The sequence below is a fragment of the Mycetomoellerius zeteki genome, unplaced genomic scaffold, assembly GCF_001594055.1.
Source record: "Mycetomoellerius zeteki isolate Tzet28-1 unplaced genomic scaffold, Tzet1.0 scaffold72, whole genome shotgun sequence".
In the NCBI taxonomy this organism is placed as follows: Eukaryota; Metazoa; Arthropoda; class Insecta; order Hymenoptera; family Formicidae; genus Mycetomoellerius; species Mycetomoellerius zeteki.
Window position 1 is genome coordinate 704187 of NW_017257742.1, and position 21726 is coordinate 725912.

The 21726-nt window shown below is 34.2% G+C and overlaps 1 protein-coding gene across 1 annotated transcript in view; it reads left to right on the forward strand.

Moving 5' to 3' along the window:
- Positions 1–21726, forward strand: part of wb (wing blister) — a 187244-nt gene that overhangs the window by 28223 nt on the left and 137295 nt on the right. Inside the window, exon 2 of the mRNA XM_018458304.1 lies at positions 3087–3394. Within this exon, the coding sequence (XP_018313806.1) occupies positions 3087–3394 (308 nt within the window). The remainder of the gene's footprint in view (positions 1–3086; positions 3395–21726) is intronic.

Here is a 21726-nt window from a genome sequence, read left to right on the forward strand (position 1 = left end):
GCAGACTGCAGACCGACACGCGCACAATGCGCGTCCGCTCGTACTCTGACGAACGCCCAGTTGCTTTCTTTCTATAACGCGCGCATAATGCACGCAGTTTGGTGCAAGCAGCACGTCCGGGAGATTTCTGCCACGTTGTTCTTGAAATAGGGAGCTACGTGAGCGCGCATGGGGGCTTAATGGGACTTGTACAGATTCGTCACCCCGGACCCAGAACAGCGAGCGAAGGCTTCGCCTTTTACGTGGCAAGCATTTGTTTTGTTAGGGATTTTCTGGTGAGATAAATGAGACGGTTCTGCGTGGGAGACATGCTTTAGAGTACTATTCGCGTACATCGCTTTTGTGTACTGAGAGCGTTTGATTAATTTCGAGAATAATCTCAAACTCATTGCGAAGTTATAGAAAAATTATTTCGAAATTATAATAATTATTAAATAACTTTGCATTCTTTAGTAATTTTAACCAAAAACTCAGTGTGTGAAACTGACGTCTCACTTGGTGGAAACTCATTAAATATTGAGAGTTCTGAGTTTATTTTCAATAGTTCTACAGTTCTATATAGGATAAATAAATAGTTCCGGCCATTAAAACCGAGAAATCGAAAATACAAAATTTACAAATAATAAATTCACTGAATTTACATTACTGAATTTTATTGAATACTGTATGTAATGTAATCAATCATTGATGAATGTTCACTGAATTTACATCTATGATTCTGCCTCAATATAAACAAAAAAGAGAACTTCGCGAAAATAACTCTGATTTTAGAAACTAAATTTCTCAACTGTACTTTTGCACTCACTGTATGTTAAAGACGTATTTATCTTCTGATGTACTACCACTAAAAAACATATATTCGAAAAAGCGAATCAATAAATAAAATGGCAAAATGCTCGTTAGTGACGTGAAATATTGCAGCGCAATTAGTATAATCTGATTAGCACGTTCCGCGTAGCGCTTGAAACGCCGTTAACGATCTTTCTCTTGCTATATCGGTTGTGTGAGCTTTAGCAGAACTATTATTAAATATTGTTTAAATGAGCGATACCGAAGGATCATTATTTCCCGCCATGCGCTCACGTGGCCGCGTGTAATCCGCACGAAGTGAACATTAATCAAGTGTGATGGATCATGAGTTGTACACCCGCAACATATAATACTGACTAATAACAGTGATTTTTAGCAGAATACAGCACATCATTCTTAACATATATCTTAAATCAAAATCAAGATTGTAAACATAATACAAAAGAAATCTTTGATATTTTATCTGACCCTAATCGGTATTCGCAGAATTTATTGGATCTGAACATTTTCTTCAATTACGTTGTGAAAAATTAGTTATAACAATTGTTTTTCACAGTCTTATATAATTTGATCGAAATTTTGATCCTTAAAATAAAAAAAAATCGTTGAATTAACTATAAACAAAGATACATTAATTTAAAGTATACTGAACTTGCGAATATCAGTTGAGGAAATTTCATAGCGAATACCGATTGGTTAAAATTTTAAGAAAATCATAATATCAAATCATAATATGGATTCGACATGTTTTACGTAAATAATAACAAGCTATAGGATTAGAAACAATTTACGTACGTCATTAATTCAGAAGTGAATAAAAATGTATGACAAGTTATTAAAGTTCTGTCAGCCGCTAATCAATTCTCGAGTCATGTCGGAAAAAGAAAACCCAACCGATTACTTCTTCCGTTGCAATTTCCACGACGCGATGATCAATTCATTATCACCGGTGCGGCGCAGTGTCTTTTATCTTTTGCGCACCGTTCTCTCTCTTTCTGCTGCGGGTAAGCTCGTTTCTTCCATGTGTCGCACGATGTATACGCAGGTAACCCGTTCAGGTGTTACTCGGAGAACCGGCGCGACGACGAACCTGTTCACTGCATCTTTGCGTTGCATCTCGACGATGTTCCGCAACTGGTTTCACGTTATGCTCTGTCAAAACCTGTCGATGGGGATGCGTTGCCTAGCAGAAAATGATGGGATCGGTACACGTCGCTTCGATTACACGTTTCTTTCTTCGTCTATTCTTTTTTCCTTTTTCTCTCCACGCAGTTCTCCCGACCGGAGATGTTGCGTCGACATCGACTGTACACGAAAAATAGTGTTTTTTTTATGTATTATAATTACAACTGACATTTGTTAGTTATAATTACACGCGCGTATTACAGTAAGTTGTAATTGATATCTCTGATCGATTGGAGCTTACATTTATCTGCCGCATGCAGTGGATACCTATATTAGAAATGTTTCTTGTAAAACTAACTAAAAATTTATTACACATGTAAAATATTGTAATCTATTAGGCAGAAAGTATATTTTTAATCAACATAATACGTTCTCTTGTAATGTTTTATTACGTTGATATTTAAAAAATTTTGAAAATTAATATTACAATTTTTTTACAAGAAAAGACGAAGTTAACGTATTCATTATTTTTATTATAAATTATATAATTATTCATTTATATATAGATAAGAAATAACGATTAATAAATTTTTATTAGCGCTACAAATTTAAATCCATCTAATAAAAATCTGAGGAGAAATTCTCTCGCAAGATCAAAGTAAAATTACCTTTTCCTTCACGAATTTTCCGCATTAAACGAATTTATGAGACGCTAATGTACACCTCTGACCTCACAGGCAGACGCTTATGGAATAAACATAGCTAGACACTGAGGCTCACAGTGATTTATCGACGCTACGTACCGTTGTACCGATTCATCAATAAAACGCACCAGTAGTCTCGTAAAACAAAACTAAAAGAGAATTAACGACTAGAACAGAATTTTAACGATGCACGGCTCTATTTCGGAATCTTGACAGCAGTTTAGACGATAACAGGGGTCTTCAGAAAATCCACATTGCCTCGGTGATTAATTATAATGACAGTTATAGCTCTGTTAAACAATCTTACAATTTATTGTATAAAACTTATGGTACAAATTTGTAGTTTAAAATAAATAACATGGCATTTAAAATACAAAAATATTTATGTCTTTTATTATGTGCTATTTAATTTTTTTATTCAACAAGAATTTTCCGTTTTGATTTCAGCTCAGAGAAGTACGTACAGTTTGAATAAGAACTTAAAAAATAGCGGTCTCTTTCCGTCCACGTTCAATGTCGCCGCGAAAGCGGATATTTACGTTAACGCGACCTGCGGTGAGGAGGGCCCAGAGACTTTCTGCAAGCCCTCGGAATCGTCGAGATGCGCCGTCTGCGACTCCAGGAGTCCGGATCCTGGCAAGAGGCACAATATCAGCAACATCCTCGATTCAAATCCCGGAAAATGGTGGCAAAGTCCTACATTAGCGAGAGGCGATCATTACGAATACGTGACAATCCTCTTGGATCTCAAACAGGTATGTAGATGCTCAAACAATAAGTATTTAGGCCGAAAACTAATTAAATAAATTTTTAAACAAAGAAGTTTCGTGTAATAGTACTAAACAAAATTCTTGAGACTTTAATAAATTTAAGAGAAAAGATAAAATGAATTTTTAAGCGACCACTTTGCGATAATTTAGGTTGATTCACACTTAATTTTTACACTTCTACTTCGTTTTCTGAATAGATCTTTTTTCTTTCATGGTGCATTATATCGTATTAAAGGTCCCTTTTATTCTCGTCCTCCGAAAAATCGTAAAACGACTTTCGTCTTCTTGTTATATACTCGTTTCTTGTATTATGTTCTTTGATGTCGATTTATTTCGTTTCCTCCGTGCAGACAATGGTAAAATGGACAGAAAAAGAGAAAGATACAAGAAATGAAAGACTCGAAACTGAATTGCGCGAAATGAAACAGAAAAAGATACGTATAGGGTAAGATGGAGAAGATAGAGAAGCTTTAGAGGATCCCTTTCCGGAAATTTACGTGCTGGCTCGCAGGTATGCCCCATGTAGCCCTTCGTCCTTTAACAAATTACGAGCGGCGGCGGAGAAAAACGTTTTAACGAGCACGGCGTCCCTTTTTTTGAGAGACTCTTAGTAATGAGGACGTACCGCGAAGTGGATCTGCAGAATGAAGTGCCGACGCGACAAGTAAGGGGAGCTAAATTTTGACGAGATGGAACTTTATTCCTCATATAGAAATCTTATTCCATGCTTTTCTAAAGTGCATCGAAGTAATTCGTCGTTAATTAAATGTATCCTGAAAGAGTTATATTTTTACGAATGTGATTTTTTAAATAAAATTAAGTATCCATAAATATTTAATTTTATATTTAACAAACTTTGTTTCGCGATAATTTTTAAAAGAGTGCAATATTAACAACATAATACTCTTTTATCATCGTCATGTGATAAAAGTAAAAACGAAAAGAAAATTAATTTTCTATAAAGTTTTATTTAATTAACATAAATCAATTAATCATTGCTGAAATATTTTTCAATTTTTCATTTATGATAAAGTTATGAAGTTTATGTTGCAGGAAAATTAATACAATATATATTCGCATAACTATCTATCTAAATTATCTGTAATGCTTGCCTTTTAAATCTCAAAAACTTTATATTTTAAAAACCTGATAGTAGTTAAATATCGAATGTTCCATTGACAAACACGTGTGCGTAATTTGCTAATTGATCCTCCCACGATAGCCGCAGGATTCTGAGCATAATTGATATGTTAATACGACCACCAACGTACAACTACCACCGGTACCACCAATAATGAACACATTAAGATAGGCGAGATCTCGCTGTGTAATTAAGAAACACAGTGTTGGTGGCCCGCAACCTTGACTCTTAATTGGACACTGATTGCGAGCCTAATTCTTCCTATCCTTTCGGGATATCTTTCGCGTCCGATCGCGTTATAGGTGTATCGTTTACAAAAGCCGATTCTTTCATAATGGTCCGTAACTACAATTATATACGTGCAATCTAATTCTCATTTTCTGAAAGATAAATATTTCTCACAAGTTGAAAACAACAAAATTGGTTTTTTAATGATGAGCTTGTAATCATGATTTTTGCTAAAGTTTATCTAAAAATTCAACTGGATACAGATTTGAAAATAATTTTACCAAAAACCAAAATAAAATAACGAAATTGATTTTTTAATTTTATTTCTTATATTTAGTCGTATAATGTTGTAATATATAATTAAAAAATCAGTATGTTATGAAGTGAAGCATAATTAAGACTATTCTGAAGAAAAAGATGATATACATTGCAGTGTTTCTTTGCAGCATGAGATTTAGAATCTGTAGCTGGAGGTGTTTTTCTTTGAGTAATAATCCTACATTACGTATCTCTCGTTGTACTTTTTATGAAGAGAAAATTGCTTGCGATTCATTGCGACATTTTTAAATTATGGTCCGTGAATATTAGGAATGATTATGCTAATCGGTGAATAAGCAGGACGCGAGGGAATATATTTATGATCCTCGTTAACGCTCATTGCACTTATTAATTTTATGGCCGTCCGTCGCTATTCATGATTGTTTCTTTTATCCCTCAAACCCAAGTTAAATTGATATGATACATTGTTATTGTCTTTATTGTTTTATGAGCCACGACTATTTAAGTCGGAAGAAAGAGAGATTTTTTTAGCAAAAATTGTAACAATCTAATGTTAAAAATGGCTATATATTAATCTCTACTTATTTAATAATTTATTATATTTGTTACATCTTTTAAAATTGAAATAATACAAGTAATTTTGTTACGAAAAAATTTTTTTATAAAAACATAGAAACGATGGTAATAATAACAATATTTTCTTGCGTATTGTAATGACTTGAAGAAAGAATTTTTCGCCAAATATATATATATCAATATGTAGAAAAGTTAGACCTTATTTCCTGATTTGCTAAGAAGAAACTTCCCACGCATTGATTGGTTCCGTTAACTCATCTCACGTATAACTTCTGTTTACGCTACTGATTGGCATAATCAGTAGCGTTAGGATCAACCCCGCCTTTCATGCGAAGGCGTATGGTAGAATAAATTAATTTGTCTGTACCTAAAAAGGCCGCCTGATGGACAACCTTTATCTCGCTGTACACGGTGAAAGGGCCGAGATCGTTGCGCAATAATTAGCAGACGGCTACAAATGATCGTCAAACATTGAGAAGGGAACGATCGCCGCCGCACTTCGTGTGGCTCTTTTTGCTGACATGCCGACATTTCCTCGCGGCAAAAGAGGAGGAGTTAAGATGGTGACTGACCGTGGTCGTATGAAATTCATTAGTACTCTTAATGGAGTCTTGAAAATGCATTTAATATATATTTTGCATGCGAAAGAAAACAGAAAATCAATTACGCGGGAAGGTACGATAGTTAACGAAGTATCTTCCATAATAGTCCGAACGCGATTAATAATTCTTAAAAATTGAATATAGAAGAGGAGGAGTTGTAATGGCCGGTCTCCATCGTTGCAGAAAATTCATTAGTATTCTTAAAGCAATGTTGAAAAAGAAAATATTTAATATGTACCGCAATATTCAAGAACGCGCGTAGGATAAATAAAAAATTACATGAATCGCTAATGAAGCATTTTCTATAACAATGCAGTAATTACTAAAATTAATAAAACGTTTTGGATTGTGTCGCTCCAGATAATTGAAAATTTCTTAATATTCACTGCAAGTAAAAATAATTAAAATAATGTAACATTAATAATATATAATTATACATGGAAAGGACAATTTTTTTGAAATATCTAAAATTTAACTACTAGATATAAATCTGAAAATAATTTTGTTTGGATTAAGATCATTATGTAAAACGTCAAATTGGTTGCTAAAACGTTGACATGTTTTGCAGCATGTTTATCAACGCTTATAAACTTTGTACATAATAATTTTGATAATCCAATAAAATTATTTTTAAATCCGTATCTATATAGTCAAATTTTTAGATACTTCAGCAAAATATCCTTTCCGTGTATATTTATAAGTATCAGAATCAACATATTTATGATATCGCATGCTGTGCCACTTGTGTGGATCACCAAAAAGAGAAATGATCCTGTCGAAGGATCAGATCGCGCGTCAAACCGCCTCTCTCGAATAGCGTCGGAATGAAACCGACGAGTTATCGCTTGTCGTAGATCGACGCCACCTCTAACCTTGCGATGAGGTATCGAACGTGAAAAGGAGCAGCGAATGGTACTCACGTCGAGCGATTGAAGCTCGAATCCTTCATTGTTCACGGATTAACGAGTCAAGTTGCCGTCGTCTCTCGAACGCTTGCTCGAGGTCCTCGAACCAGCGCACACGCCGTTTTCTCCTTCGGCCGGGTGAATGAATCATCTTCCTGGGGCAAACGGGAATGGAACGGGGAGAAAGTGAGAGACGAGACGAAGTCACGAAAATAATACCTCGTAGGGTGGAAGATCGCTCCTCGTGAAGGCGGACTTGTTCCTTTTTCCTATTCATGGACCGGACCTTGCGGGATCGCGGATGATGTATACATATGTTATACGACGAGACACAATCGTGGTTTTTATGACCGTATGCGCAACATTGTGCGTTATTGGATCGTTATGAATTGAGAATGCGAGACGCTTTTGAATTAAGCAATGTGATACTTTTCATGATGTAGAGTGCCAAATTCTTCGTAGCCATAAAAACGTGGAGAGCAATATAAGCTTTTATCTTTGTTCTCTTCGTCTAAAATTTACGCTGCAATCGAAGAGAAAAGTATTAATATTTAACTTAGGAATACTTAGTCATCTGGAATATTTTTACTTCGGCGAGAAAGTGTGTATTGTTGTAAAATATTATTTTAATGGATATTATTTAACATATTTTCTTTCTTTTTTAATAACTATTCTTTACTAATCATTAAATATGCAATTCCATCAAAAATCTCTAATAAAAAATCATTATATTGAGTAAATTTTTTGTTATTTAGAAATACTGTTGTAATAAGTAACTTAACGTGTTTATTTTGTTTAGTACTTATTTGTTTGGGGTTTCTACTTACTTTTTTCAAAAAATTATGATTAAATCTATATCCATAATATTTTCAATTACTATAATAAATCGGAAAACAATAATACACAATATATTAATAATAATGATTTTAATTGATGGAAAAACACCGTAAGGTAATCATTTATATTTATATAAAAGAAATCAAGTGACTACTTCCGGATTAAACAGTATCATGTTATAATCTTCTACAAAAAATTTTGCAATCTTTCGATTCATTAAACTTTCGGTTAAAGAGCAGGATAGAATCGGATTGATAATATATTTTGAATCATCAGTATAATTTTCTAACCCCAAAGCTCCCTCTGATAGAATTGTCTGTTTCTTTTCTGATAGTCTGTAATAAAATGGAAGAAAAAAAGATTAGTGTCTTTATATAGACATCTATAATGAGAATATACAAATTACCTAGAGCATAATCATCCCGATCGAAATCATCAAATGTACTTGAGATGGCTTCATGCCTTTTGTCGGAACAGCCACCGTTATGGCACGTCACGAATTTATCTCGTAATTCAATTCCCACGGCCAGTGGCGATAATTACAGACCACGGCGCGCGGCCCTTACATACAACAGATTCACGGCCAGCCATCTTTTTGCTTTCTGTTCACAACACACCGTTGGTTGTCCGCATTATAGGTTGAAGCGATTAAACCAGACTTCTTCAAGATGCCAGCCTCAGAGCAATAATCGTATCATTGGCCGTCAATTAAAAGAAATAAATCAAAGTATGCCATAAGCTGATAACAGATCGTAATCGAAATTATTAATCGTATGACGCAATTTAGATAACATCATATATTAAGGTCTTCCGGTTTTTACACTTAAACGAGATGAATTATTTTTTAAATAATTATATCTAATAATTTATATAGTATTTTCTGCATATTAGAGTTGAGAACTATTAATTAAATTTTTTTTGCATCATCTACAATTTATCTCTTTCAATTTAGGTCTAACTGGCTCCTACCTAGTACTCAATATACGACTTACTTGCTGTTTGTAGGTAGTTACACGGATAGTTAAATCATCACTCATAAATATTAGGTTTATTCGCGTTGTTTGAAATCCCCCCAAATTTTTGCACTTAAAATAAGATAAAGAAAGAAAGCGAAGGTTCTTAGGACAAAAATTACAACGCGAATAGACCTACAGAAAATGTCTCATATTTTCAATTAATGTTCAGAAATGTTTCCTATTTTAAATTTAATTATCAATGTTGAATTCAGCAAAAATCAAATGCTTAAGCAGGCCATATTTAGTAAAGTTCTTATATTATTTCAGCAATTTTCAGTTCGATTACACATACTCTGTATGCGATCGATCAATTATGTATCGTGTCGAACGTAAGATCGTTTTCTTTTATTGCTTTCACGCTTTTTTCTTGCTCTCTGTAAAAACAGCTTGCTTCTCAAGTGAATGGCGTGAATTATTATTCAGAGCCACGTTTGAATCGACAAGGATCGGGTTATTAAGATATTTCGGGGCTCGATGATATTGCCCTCAGCCTTATTGAAGACTTCCTGGGCAATAAGACCATGGCACACGACGGTATTCGCACTCGCGTCTTCACGCACAAATTGCTTTTCTTTGATTCGTGGAACCGGCCGATAATTAAAACGTCATTTTATTTATGACGGAGCGAAAGTTTTACTGGACGTTATCTTCGCGAGTTTGTGGCACGCAATAAGAAGATCGCGTGAGGTGAGAAGACACGCACGCGAATCGCACTCGTATCGAAAATTATCTTTCGTTAAGCCAAGAAGCGGAACGAAATTTAAAGCGACATTTCATTTATCGGGCCGCGAATCTTACTTACTGCGATGTTATCGGTGAGTTGCTTCGAAAGGTTCGCAAAAGAACTGCGAAGCGAAAAGACGTGCATATCTTTTTCGCCTTTCGAAAGTAAGCTAAACAAGAACATAATTTAATTAAATATCGATTTGTTTACTCTTAAAAGTGTTATACGATCCCGGTTTCGTTGAAATATTATCAGCGATACATGAACTTACTGTGTAACATCTAAAGTTATCTCCGTGGAGAATTTGCATCCCTGTTTACGCTCGTTCAAAAAAGATCGATGGTTGCTCTGTCAAAGTGCTTGAGTAAAAGAGGAAAATCAACTTTTACGTTCTCACAGGTGTGCGAAATATTTTAAGGCTCCCGACCATGACGCCAGTCATCGCTGATGGAAACTTATGAGCCAACACTCAAACGCGACGATGGCACGTCGTGACCGGTCGAGCCGGAACGAAATGTGAGAAAACCGAGGTATAAAAGGAACTGACGATAAATCAATCCAGTCCTGTCCTGCTCTTTGACCGAAAGTTTAACGAATCGAAAGATCACAAAATTTTCGCAGAAGATTGTAGCGCGATACCATTTAAATATTAATTTTTTTTTCTTTTCGATCAAGATTATTATACACAGAATCGTGAGATAACACAAGTAAGATTATTTGATCATATCGAAGCATGTACCTTCGGTGAAGCAATATTGGAAAATATTTCCTTGTGGAACTATTGATGATCGAAGCGTGATGTAGCGCCATATTTGGAAAAATATTTGTAGTACATCCCGTTATAAAGAGGATCAGGGGTCGTAATTCGCCATCGTGACTCGAAGACGGCGAGAATGGAAAGCGAGAATGCCGCGCCGATGATAAATCGAATGAATTTCTTGCTTCTGCACCTCGTATCGAAAGCGTGTCAATTACGTGTGTGTGGTGAAATTTAATTACTTGGAATTATATTGAAGCAACGAGATCACGTTCGAGCGAAATATGAGGATCATTTGCATTCACGGATTACTCTCATTCATTCCATGTTCCTCGTGCGCGACACGTTCTCTTAATTGCGATTGCGGAATTCCAGATTGGAAATTGATTGAGTATATTCATAATTGAAAATAATTATTATTAATTATGATACCAGAAGTGTAACACTCGGGATGACAATGTTAACCTTTCGGTGCCACTCTGATATGGATAGAGTACATCCGGCTTTTTTCCTAATATTTTTTTAATGCTTTTTTCATTACTTATAATCATTTTATTAATCCTTAGTACGTACGATTGAATTATTTAGGGGAGAGTTGCCAAATGCGTACTGGTCGCTTAAATCATACCTCGTCAATATTTTATTAGTTAATATAGGCAATTTTTAGTAACAATAATATAAAATATTTGAAAAATTAGTAATATAGACAAAAATATAATAACTTACGTCTTGTTTTATGGACGTTAGCGACGTTTTAAAAAATCAAGTACGTCTGATATTAATTTTTAATCAACTTATATAGCTGATAACAACGCAATCATCCAATTTTATTATAAATCTTTGTATTTTTATAAAAGAAAATTTATTGTAGAATATTTTACATTCACTATATATACATACAATTTATAATCATTTTAAAGATTAAATCGATATTTTTACAAAATTCATCAAGTTTCTTAAATCGTACACTTACGATCAAAGTCGGATGTTGAAATAATATATCTATATGTATTTAAGTAAATTTATCTCTCTCTGATTTAATTTAGAAAGATTATTATTTCAGTTTGATTGGTGTAAGTCCAAAAAGGCGAAAAATAATCGGTAAGCACATCTGAGATGAATTCATTTAAATACATATAGATGTATTATTCCAACATCCGATTTCGATCGTAAGTGGCGCTTCTTTTTACAATATTTGTTTTTATGAAAGTTATAACACGAATTAATTGGGTATACCATATTATACCTAAGTGTGTCGTTTTCATAGCACCGAAGATTTAATTTGAAGCAATGCGATTCTTGTAACTTGAGATACACAAATCTGAATTCACGTCAATAACGATTCTGCATTTAGATGATGAATTTCTCGTGCCTGGCTTATTTAAAGTAATCACTTCCCGTCGTTACACTCTGACAACTTTACGGCAATTAAACTCGTACCACACGAGATTTGCGCTTTCGGGTTATTTTTAAGTCGCACAGACTTCGCGAGGGAGCGAGAAGGAAAACGGATATAGACGGATGCGCTTGAATCATCGTGGTGCACGTGAGAGCCCGTGTGCGAAGGGTTAACGATCGGAAGCGCGTGAATTTTTCGTTCATTTCTCTCCTTTCCTCTCGTTTCCCGCAGCGAAGAGACTTATGCTCCTCGCGAGAGCACAGCCGGAAAAGAATAAATGCGGTAGGCACTGGACCGTTTATAGAGGCTGGGTTTATGTCGCGCCGCAGGTATACCGGAGCAGGTATTTACCCGTGCACAGATTGTACACGATGCCTGCATACTTTCGACTCTTCTCCGGCATCGAAGGCGAACGTACATACAAGTATTCGTGGCTCGGTTCCGAGGGAAGAGCACAGTAGGGAAAAAAAGAGGAGGTCCCGACCGAAGAGGAGCGAGGGCCGCAACTTGAAACTCGGTGGGCTTTCGCCTTGTACCGTACTGTTGATCCGACTGCTCACAAAATCGAATTACCCGGTCCGATTAACCGTCGGTGTTTGTGGAGCAGAGGGATTGCGGCTGCGGCGTGATTCATCGACCCCGATCAATTATCGCTGTGTTGTGCGCGAGGTTTCTTCCTCGTTCGTTAAATGCTCGAGGCAAATATCTCTTACAAAGTACTCTTTACTTAAAATTTAAGTATCAATATTTGCCAAACTCGCAAGATTCTGAAAGTATTAAAACCGTTTGAATTTCGAATTATTTTATTTCTTCAACGATGATAATAAGTTTATATTTAGAAGTTTATAATTATACTAGTTGATATAATGATTTTGTTAAACAGGTCATTTTGGCTAATTCTTTTTTCATGCTGATTCTGAAAATGAGGTTAGAATTTATTCTACGGCCTCCAATTTTTGTAACCGACATATCTCTTTTGAAAAACTTATACATTTTGTTAACAATAACTCTTTATGTGAACATCTTTTTATTAATTAAAATTTTTTTAAGTCTCATAATGAGTAGATAATCATATTAAATTCAGTAACTATTTCCTATATGGATTATTTATTGCTGTCTAAACAGAACGAATAAGCAGAGCAATTTTTAAATGCACTGAGAAAAAAAATTTGTTCAACTAACTGAACACATTTAGTTGTTTGCAGATTTGGTTAATTCAACAAATTTTATTTAATCGAATTTAACCGTAGTCTGTTTAACATTGAACAGCTTGTTAAGCAGACTAAGATTAAATTCAATTAAATAAAATTTGTTGAATTAACCAAATCTGCAAACAACTAAATGTGTTCAGTTAGTTGAACAAATTTTTTTTCTCAGTGTGCATGTTACTAAAAAACCCTGCTTTCTTCATAAATTTGGCGAATAGAATCAACGCAAAAAATACTATAAAGACACTCTATTATGTTAATTTAACATAAGAAAAATGAAATTTTAAGCGAAATATCGAAAAACATCAATTTATAAAATTTCTGAATATTACTTAAAAATCGTGCCTTCCTTATAAATTTGCCAAACAAATTTATGAAATCAGTGCAAAAAATACTATAAGAAGCACCTTATTAAATCTATTTAACATAAGAAAAGTGAAATTTTGTCGATCAGTGTTATTTCCGCGAGTTCAAGCCAAACAAAGAACGTAGACTGAACAGCTTGAGAAACAAATTTTTATATCTCTCTTTAATTATTCTAAGGTAAAAAATTTTACCTAAACTTTTACTTCTGTTTTACGGTTCTATTAAACCAGATTTGTTACGGATTTTTTTTTAAACCGGATTGGAGAAGTTCTGGACCTATTAGGAAATCAATTAGGGAAATATTTCTAGAGCGTAATTTTAACCGGCTCCTATTGCAGATAATCGAGGCGTTCTCGCGACATAAAGTATTCAGCGACAAAGAATTTGTATAACCTTTACGAGGGAGGTTCTTTCTCTCTCACGGTTGACCCCTTTTTTAAAGGAGCTTGGGCAATTTCCTTTGAGAAACCAAATCGAGTCGTAAAATCGATGGCCTTGGACCACCCAGGACTCCGATAATATGTTTCCTCGAACTTTCTCAAGTAATGAAGGCGATTCTGCTCGTAACGAGCCTCGGAAGATGTTACGTCCATACTACACGCATTAGTATAAGTTGAAACCGCGTTCTCTAACGTCACTCTCACAATCACGCTTTTTCCCTTTAACGATGACCCACTTTGCAATTCAATCGAGTTGTAATATGACGAATCTTATTTCTGTTCGCTTCCTTTGTACCGGCATTATCGTTAATTTTCGTGACAAACAGATTTAATATGCCTATACATAAATATTTCAATATTTATTTTGAATTTGTTAACTATATTTAAAAAAGCATTTTGTAATTATAACTAGACTATATTGGCGAAAAAAGAATGATTTTCACATCAGTTTTCGCTCACGGTCTCGCTTTCAGACTAATTTCATCAACGCACTTGGGATTTCTCGTTAACGCGCGACGAAAGCGGTTCCCGCACGCGTGTTCATCGCACGTGCACATATGTCTTTTGGCAAACGTCGCGGAGCATTGGTCCAAGCCGAGATCGGATTGGCAAGAGACCAGGACGTGGAATCCTTCGTGGCAGACCGCGCGGTGTCCCTCGGTGTTGCGTCGAGTTGCGGTCTTGCTCGCTCGGCCAAGTCCCAAGAAGAACACTCGCTAGAATTCTCATCTCGAGAAGTGCGAGAAGTAAATATATTACGAAATCTGATACATTAGATTGTATAAACTGAAGAAATTATTCGACTAAATTTAATATGATGACAGTATAGAGAGTATCTCACAAAATATTTTATATGAATTTTTATTTGAAATTAATGCGAGGTTTTTAGAGTATTTTTATATATTTAGAATTTTTCATAAAAACCACATATTTTTTCATATATGCACGAATTTTTTAATTAATTTTTTGTTAATTACAATATGGTAATATTATATTTTTTTAAATGTTAAATAAAATTGCATCTATATTTGTCTCTGATCGCGATTCAGCGACGAGGCAACGTATACGATGAAGTAATACAGATATATACTTCCCCCATTAAATTGCTGCTTCTGTAACGATATAAATTGCTCCGGCGTAATCTCTCGCGAGGTCGCTGCACCAACTTATGTACGTGTCTAAATCCAATTTTGCCGAGCCTCCCTCACTAAGTTCTCCGACACACGCACAATCGAATTTCGCTCTTCGTCAAATAATCGTTTCCCTCGATGACGGTCCTCATAATTCGATTTCGTTCGCGCTGCTCGACGTAAAAATTTGATTTCCAGACGTAGCCATCTGCGAAAATCGTATATTCCCTTACCATGTCGATTTTAATTTAAGATGTCTTGATTATTAGCAAAATTAGATAAATGAAGAAACATGAAGAAGTGTGTGACAAGAGGAAATTTTATAATTTTCTTTCTTATGCTATAAATCTTATAAAGTACAAATAAAATTATAAAATAAAAATAATGATTAATATATTATAATTTATTAGAGAGATAAGCAAAAGCAATATTGCTGATAAAACCAAGAATAACTGTAATAAAAATTTATTTTATTTTTTAATGTACTTTTATATTGTATTGGAAATTATTGTATAAATTTATAATATTGTTTAAGCTTTAACAATATAATATACAGATGACGTTTATGATTAACTATCTCGGCTGGAAAATATTACTTTGGATAAGTATATAATCATAAAAAAAAGATGCGGAATTCCATATGATGTGTTTCTGCGCGCGCGCGCGCTTTGGTAATTTTATATTTAGCAGAGGAATTTCAGATCGGCAACGAATCTCTCATCTTGCCATCATGAGTCCCGTAATCGGATTAAGTCGTCTCGCGTTACTTTAAATCCATCCGCAATTAATACGTCTACCTAGTGGTAGTAACGGGAGGCTTCTCCGATAAATCTGTTCGTTTCGTGCATACAGTCTGATGCATCGGACCGAGACATGGTAGCGAGCGACATGACATGTCATCAAAATATGTCCGTCATAAGTAAGCTGCTGCAAAGAGAGAGAAAGAGAGAAGAGAAATGTGTGGAACATAAACGCGACTATATTTTATACTCCGTACTTATGAATCGAGAGAGCGGAAACACGCGCGTTTGATCTCAGACTTTGAGAAATTTCTGTAAATAGTTGAGATAAATAAATTGTCGCACGCGATTTCTGGATACAGTATTTAGTGCACAAGAAATTCTGGAATGAAGACTCATTACGATTAATTTTTATCTAAATTAAATTAAATTCTCTAATTTTATTTTTTGTTACTTTATCAATCTACTGATATAAACACAAAATTTATTATTATTAATCTCAAACGCTTTTTTTATTACAGTATAATTTAATTGTATTTAAAGATTACAATTAAATTGGAACATTACATTTAAGAAAGCATTATAATATATTAACAGATACATAAAGTTTTATATAAACATAGGTATATATCCGGTCACTAGGACGTTTACCTCAAACCAGTTATATTTTTAATTGTAAAATCATATTATCATGTCATATAAAAATGTCATCTTTTAGAAAGAGCTGAATAAAACTACACTTTCCGAGAGAAGTTTAGTTTCATTGGCTACCGTGCAAGATTATGTCATAGATAATACATAATAACGCTATATAGTGTGAAAATATCTCGAAGCTAGAATATATTAATCAGCTCTATTCGCGTCGGCAGTAGTTCGTCAAGTCAATCGAACGTTTAATTAATATTTCAAAAAAAGTTTATCTTATAGTCGCATAATTTCCTGTCACTGTGTATTATGTTAGCGACCTGGTTCGAGGAAAACATGTTCGATATCGAGCGGGTATTTAAATGGCAAAAAAATCTTACGTGTCAGACACTCCCCGAATATTTTTACGAACGCGCTGCTTCTAAGAAAGGTAGCAATAAGTGGTTTGATTTAATAATATATCTCGAACGCATTTTCCGTGCAATATTCTCCTATGCAATCAATAATAACATATTACGTCGGCTTGTTCATAGTGACATTTAATTGATTCGTTTATCAAATTATTCTAAGTATAGCTTAAATGAATAATATCGGGCGCTAGTCGTTTAATTACATATCGTGTAGGTACATAAGTTTCCTAAGATTTCTTATCATTACTATCAGTGCCATCAGAATGTATACTTCTCTGCAATTCTCTACTTCGAATAAGTTGTCGATTATCGTGTGTGTGTGTATATATATATATATATAAAATAAAATGCGAGAAATGAAACATTACTAATTATTGATAATTACGAATAGCTATTAAGAAATAAACAATAAGACACATGATAAAATATATGTGTCTTATTTATTTGTATGTTTTATTTGATTCGTACAAATAATAACTTTATTTTTATCAATTCTTAATTAACGTACAGAAATGCTTTTTAAAAACAGTATTGATATCATAATTAATAATATGCTCTTTGTAATTATAATACTATAATTTTATAACAATTTTATAAAATCACATTATTTCTGTATTTTTTATTATCTAGAATAATTTAAATGAATTTTTTTTTATTTGTAACAATTTTTTCTGTTGATGCGTATTTTCCTTGAATAATTTGCTAGCATTACGAAATCGATTCTCAGATTAATCATACAAATTGGAATGTCGACCACCGAATATCTAATTAAAACTGTTTACAACCGCATTCACGTCAACCGGCTCGATGGCGACAACTCGTGGTACATTTTAAAGTTTGCTCACGTGGGAGTCGAAAGGTGCAAGTTTCCAAGAGAATCGCTTTTGTTCTGTGTTTTATCCTGCTTCTTCACCCTTTGACTATATCGTAGGTTGTTTCGTCTGCATAGGTCGACAATGAAGTAAAACGTTAATATGTGATGACAAGAAATTGTCTAATAATACAAGCCCCGAAGGCAGTTTTATTCTTTGTTGTCTGAAAATAAATTTTTATAGACGTCTCACTAAATTTATTCTCAAAATTTGAATTTTTTACATGAGGATATTTACATTTTATGTCTCATATAGATAAAAAATAAGATTAATAGGACTTAGTTATACTTACGATATATATATATACTTTCATAAAAAAAAAAATAATTTTTATATACATTTTTGCTTTTCTTCGTCAAAATATTCTTCATTAAGTCCATTTTATGTGTTTTTTTTATGTGTTTAGTACATATTCTATTTAGCATGTCATTTGTTACATCACTACAAGCGACGAGTACTTTCGTTTTCTCTTACTTAACCTTTCGAACAAGACAAGAGGTATGAATGACGTTGCGTGTGTAAATCATTATTACTCGTGCTTCCGCAAGAAAAGATAGCGAGAGGACTCATAGGATTTCTAATAAGACATTTCTTCGTTGCTCGTCGGTCCTGAAGAAAGCTCAGACGAAGCGAGGTACAGATACTTCGAGCCTTAACGGCTTCGGAAACCGGCCGTCCGGTAAATTTTCTTGCCGGTGCACTCCTCTCTTGGTGCACCCCATTTACGGACCTGGCGAGATAGCGTGCAATGCCAATTTATTAGTGATGCCCCTTAGCCTCGGTCAAGAAGGGGGTCCCACGTTGGTCGCGCCCATAAAGGGGTGCTGGAGCACCTTACTTCGTGAGAATCTTCACGACGACGACAACCGACTTTTGTGCACAATATGTGAGTGAACATGTGGCGACTCTTTGTTCGTTGCTGAATTTACAATGCGCCCCTTAATCACCCACAAGTTTCTTTAACTATACTTCTCTTAATATAATACATGCATTATATTATATTACTTAATATATAATATATTGATCTTTTTTTTTGCAAACTTGTGTTTGCAGATAAAGTTTATTGCTTAATTTCAACGTTCGAAGAGTGTTAGTATCAAAATGCAGATTCTATTGCTTTTATCCCTGTTATCTTTCAATTAAAAAAATTGTATATATCGTTCATTTGCTACAATATCGATACAACTATAGAGAAATAAAAGTATATTTTTTCCTTTTTTCTTTGTATTTCCATTCTTTTTTTGCAAACAAAAATGACAATTTTTGAGTTAGTTGTAGCAAATGAGCTATATATTTATTCTCTAAATTCTTTGGAGTGGAATTTCACTTTAAAGATGAAAATTGAACCGATCTTGCAAAAAAGAGGCTCAATTTTCAACCTTTAAGAGAGAGTTTCACTCTTGAGATTCACTCTAAAAGTTTTAGAGAGTTATTGGTTACCTTTACTGAATAATTTTTACTAAATAACAGAACATCAATTTATCGATGGATTAAATTAAGCGACATATAGTCACTTAACTTAAACCATCGATAAATTGTCGACTATCACAGAATTTCATATTTCCTTTCTTATCCTCCGTTATTAACGCAATCAATCGCGATAGTCCAAGTCATTCCGAGATTACACAGCTCGTTTATTATCGCGGATCGCACAAACGATGATCAACATACGTCGCTCATTGTTACTGACGAGCGTGAAACTGTAATAAAACTGTAGATGCGCGCGAATGAGAGTAAGCATTATTGGCTGAGGTGTCGCTTCTCCTTCGAGATCCTGTCGCAGATAACAGTTACGAGTCGTGGGAGATCTGTTTACGATACTAACTCCTTAGTTTCTTCTGCCGCTTCCACACCTCAGCGAGTCGTTCACAGTCTCGCGTCTGATGATATCTGCTCCTCTTCGTCTGAGTTAACTGGTTAGTAATTCTAGTAAAGCCTTTCTTTGGAAAGCAGTCAAGAATGATCGACCGTATGATTACGTGAAAGTATTTGATTTGTTGCGGTGATTTTATAGGAATAGATAGTATCATATAATTGACAGTTTAAATTAAGAAACGTGATTTTTATGAAGTAATAATTAACATTTAAAAAAAATATTTTAATTAAAGAAAAAATAAAAAACATAATACATTCTCTCTATAATGGAAGCTAAATATAAATCTATAGTGTCAAATTTAATCTAACGTGAGTCGCCACTGCTCCTACTAATATATCATTATTTTTTTACCAAAACGATCGTATCAATTTGACACTATGTAGTATCAAATTGACACTGTATAGTGTCAAATATAACCACTATTTTAGTATAAAATAATGATATGATTGAATAGGAGCAGTGGCGACTCACGTTAAGTTAAATTTGACACTATTGATTTAACAAATTGATTTGTAATTGATCGTTTTCTGTCTCTTTTTTTATTATAGGCTAACTTACTATTTTAAGGGAATGCTGGAGTAACCAAATTATCACATTACAGTCGTATAAAAATCTTCGAATTGACTGAACGGAATAAAAAATCCTTTTACAGGATTAAAGTAGAAGCAAAATTAAAAGGTGGTGCAGTGGATTTTATACTAAAATCGAAAGAATGTTAAAAATTTTTTTAACTTTTTTCGATTTTAGTACAAGGTCCACTGCACCACCTTCTAATTTTGCGTCTACTTTAATCCCCTTAAGAATAAGTGTTATGCAAATTTTATACATAGAAGCATTCTTATGTTTGATGTATTGTATGTATATATTTTTTACCTTGATTCATTTTGGTCGCGTTATCTAAAGAAAGGACATTGATCCTTTAAGTTTTCGACTTTCTTTGTACGCATCAGCTATAAAGCCATTTCTGTCATCCGATGCTAATACCAGGTGAATCCTTACAAGGTTGTGGATGCGTTTAACGTCGAAAGAAGCCGTCGCCCGTGATCGTGGGAGCCGTCCGTTGCATTTCTCTCGCGCCGTGTCACCGTGGCCGGTACTTCGAGAATTCCCCACGGAGACCACGAAGGCAAAACACAATCCATGTTTCTCGGATACCGAGCGCGAGATCGAGCGCGACTCTCGTACCGACCACTTTTCATTTTCGCGGAAGAAATCATGATATTCCTAAAATGGCATTGTCAGTGCCCGTGATAGTTTGATATGAAAAGAGCACGATGTTGCGATTCAGTTTAATCCCTTCGGACCTGATTTTATTGGAATCATGTTAAAAAAATTTTTTTATTTCAATTCAAGAGCATTTTAATAAGTAATTCATACTAAACATTTAATTTTTTTTCCAAAATTTTAACTGTTTTTCCAACATATACATAATTTATGTACATCTGATCTCAAATAATGTCGATAGCATTAAATAATTTTAAAGGATAATTTCTTTAAATTTGATGTTTATTATGTAAATAGAATCTGAAGGGGTTAATGAATGAAACGGGATGACAACGATGGAAAATCATTTTTATCACTTTTTATATTAATTAATTCGGAGTCAGTTGCCTGTTCAATTAGAAATATCAAGTGTGAGATAGACGATTAAAATATTGTATGTAGTTATAATATATAGGACAGCAATTTTGTTGACGCAATCATTATTAGATTGTAAAAGTTTGCAATTCTGCATTGAAATAAAATTATTTCTTAATTGGGCAATTCAGTAAATCTTATTGTTAATCATTTTTATAGCGATGTCTACGCCATTGATATATCGGAAGATCGAAACAAAGTGCGTCAAGTACGGCCCTTGACGTGCCTTCATCCAAGGCTATTCAATCCCGCCTCTAGTATTTACACGCGTTAATTCCACCGAACGTAAACGGAGTATCCCTCGAATCAAGTATTCCGCCCTGGAACACCTTAACACGATCTATGAAGTATCGACAAGCTCTCACGCAATAATATGAGCCGTTTTGCAACATGCGATAATATCGGTCCTGAAAATGAATACAAAAAATGAATTAAAAAATGAATTATATCTTTCGTGATAATATGTGAGAGAAACATACAGAAAGATTATAAAATTAAGTTTAATTAACCTTCCGTCTGCAATTTAGA